The 919-nt window shown below is 64.4% G+C and overlaps 1 protein-coding gene across 1 annotated transcript in view; it reads right to left on the bottom strand.

The window, feature by feature from the left end:
- Positions 1-575, bottom strand: part of PRSS27 (protease, serine 27) — a 7121-nt gene extending 6546 nt beyond the window's left edge. Inside the window, exon 1 of the mRNA XM_010840329.1 lies at positions 506-575. Coding sequence (XP_010838631.1) covers positions 506-554 — 49 coding nt within the window. The 5' untranslated portion in view covers positions 555-575. The remainder of the gene's footprint in view (positions 1-505) is intronic.
- Positions 576-919: the final 344 nt, after the last annotated feature.

The following is a 919-nucleotide window of genomic DNA, read 5'->3' on the forward strand; positions in this document are numbered from 1 at the left end:
CCCCTCCTGCCTGCACCCCTCCCCCATGCCCTGCTAAGCGCCCCCAGCCTTCCGTGGCTCCCTGGCTCAGGCCACGCTCGGCCACACTTCCTGGCCTTGCGGACACTGGCCCTGGGCTGGAGGCCAGCAGTCTTGAGTTCAGATCCTGCACCCAGGCAGCCCTGTGCTTGTGCCTTGGAGACGGGAGAGACCAAGACAAGAGGAAGCGGAGTGCCAAGCCCAGAGCTTGGCCCTGCTTGCCCAAGGCAGTGGGAGCGGGGGTGGGGGTGCGGGTGGGGGTGGATCCTGCCCGGGTCACTGCCTCAGGGCCCTCGCAGGCCTGCACCCGCGCTGCCTTCCCCACTTCACTCCCCCAGCTGGGATGTCTGGAACCTTCCTCCTGCGAGAAGAAGAGGAGGCCAGTGCTGCAGCCCCAAGCCTAGCCAGGGAGTGGGGACTGGCTACAGCTGCTGGCAGGACAGACCTGTAGGACCTGTAGGACTCTCCTGCAATCTGTAGGACTCACCGGACCGCAGCAGCAGCAGGAGCAGGACCACGGCTAGCACCTGCCTCATGGTCTTGGCCTGGTGGAGTGCCCGCTGGGCAGGGGACAGAGGTGGCAGGAGTTCCGAGTGCTCGAGCACGACGTTCGGGGCTCCATGAAGTGGGTTATATGCTGCAGATGAGTGTCAGCTCGGCTATGCCGCTGGACTTGTCAGCCCGGCCAGCCCAGTTTCTCTCGACAGGAAGGAGGCACCCCAGAACTCTGGTTCCTCCATGACCTGGCCCTGAACCCCAAGGGGCCAGACCCCTCACCCAAGGATTTGAGGCCAGGGTGCATAGGCCCCATTTAGGCGGCTTGTGGCCTGGAGTTCTACCCCCTACCATGGCTGACCACACACCCCAAGTGACCACAGGCCCCACATAAACTGACTGCAGT

The sequence above is a fragment of the Bison bison genome, unplaced genomic scaffold (genome assembly GCF_000754665.1).
Source record: "Bison bison bison isolate TAMUID 2011002044 unplaced genomic scaffold, Bison_UMD1.0 scf7180017864144, whole genome shotgun sequence".
NCBI classification, from domain to species: Eukaryota; Metazoa; Chordata; class Mammalia; order Artiodactyla; family Bovidae; genus Bison; species Bison bison.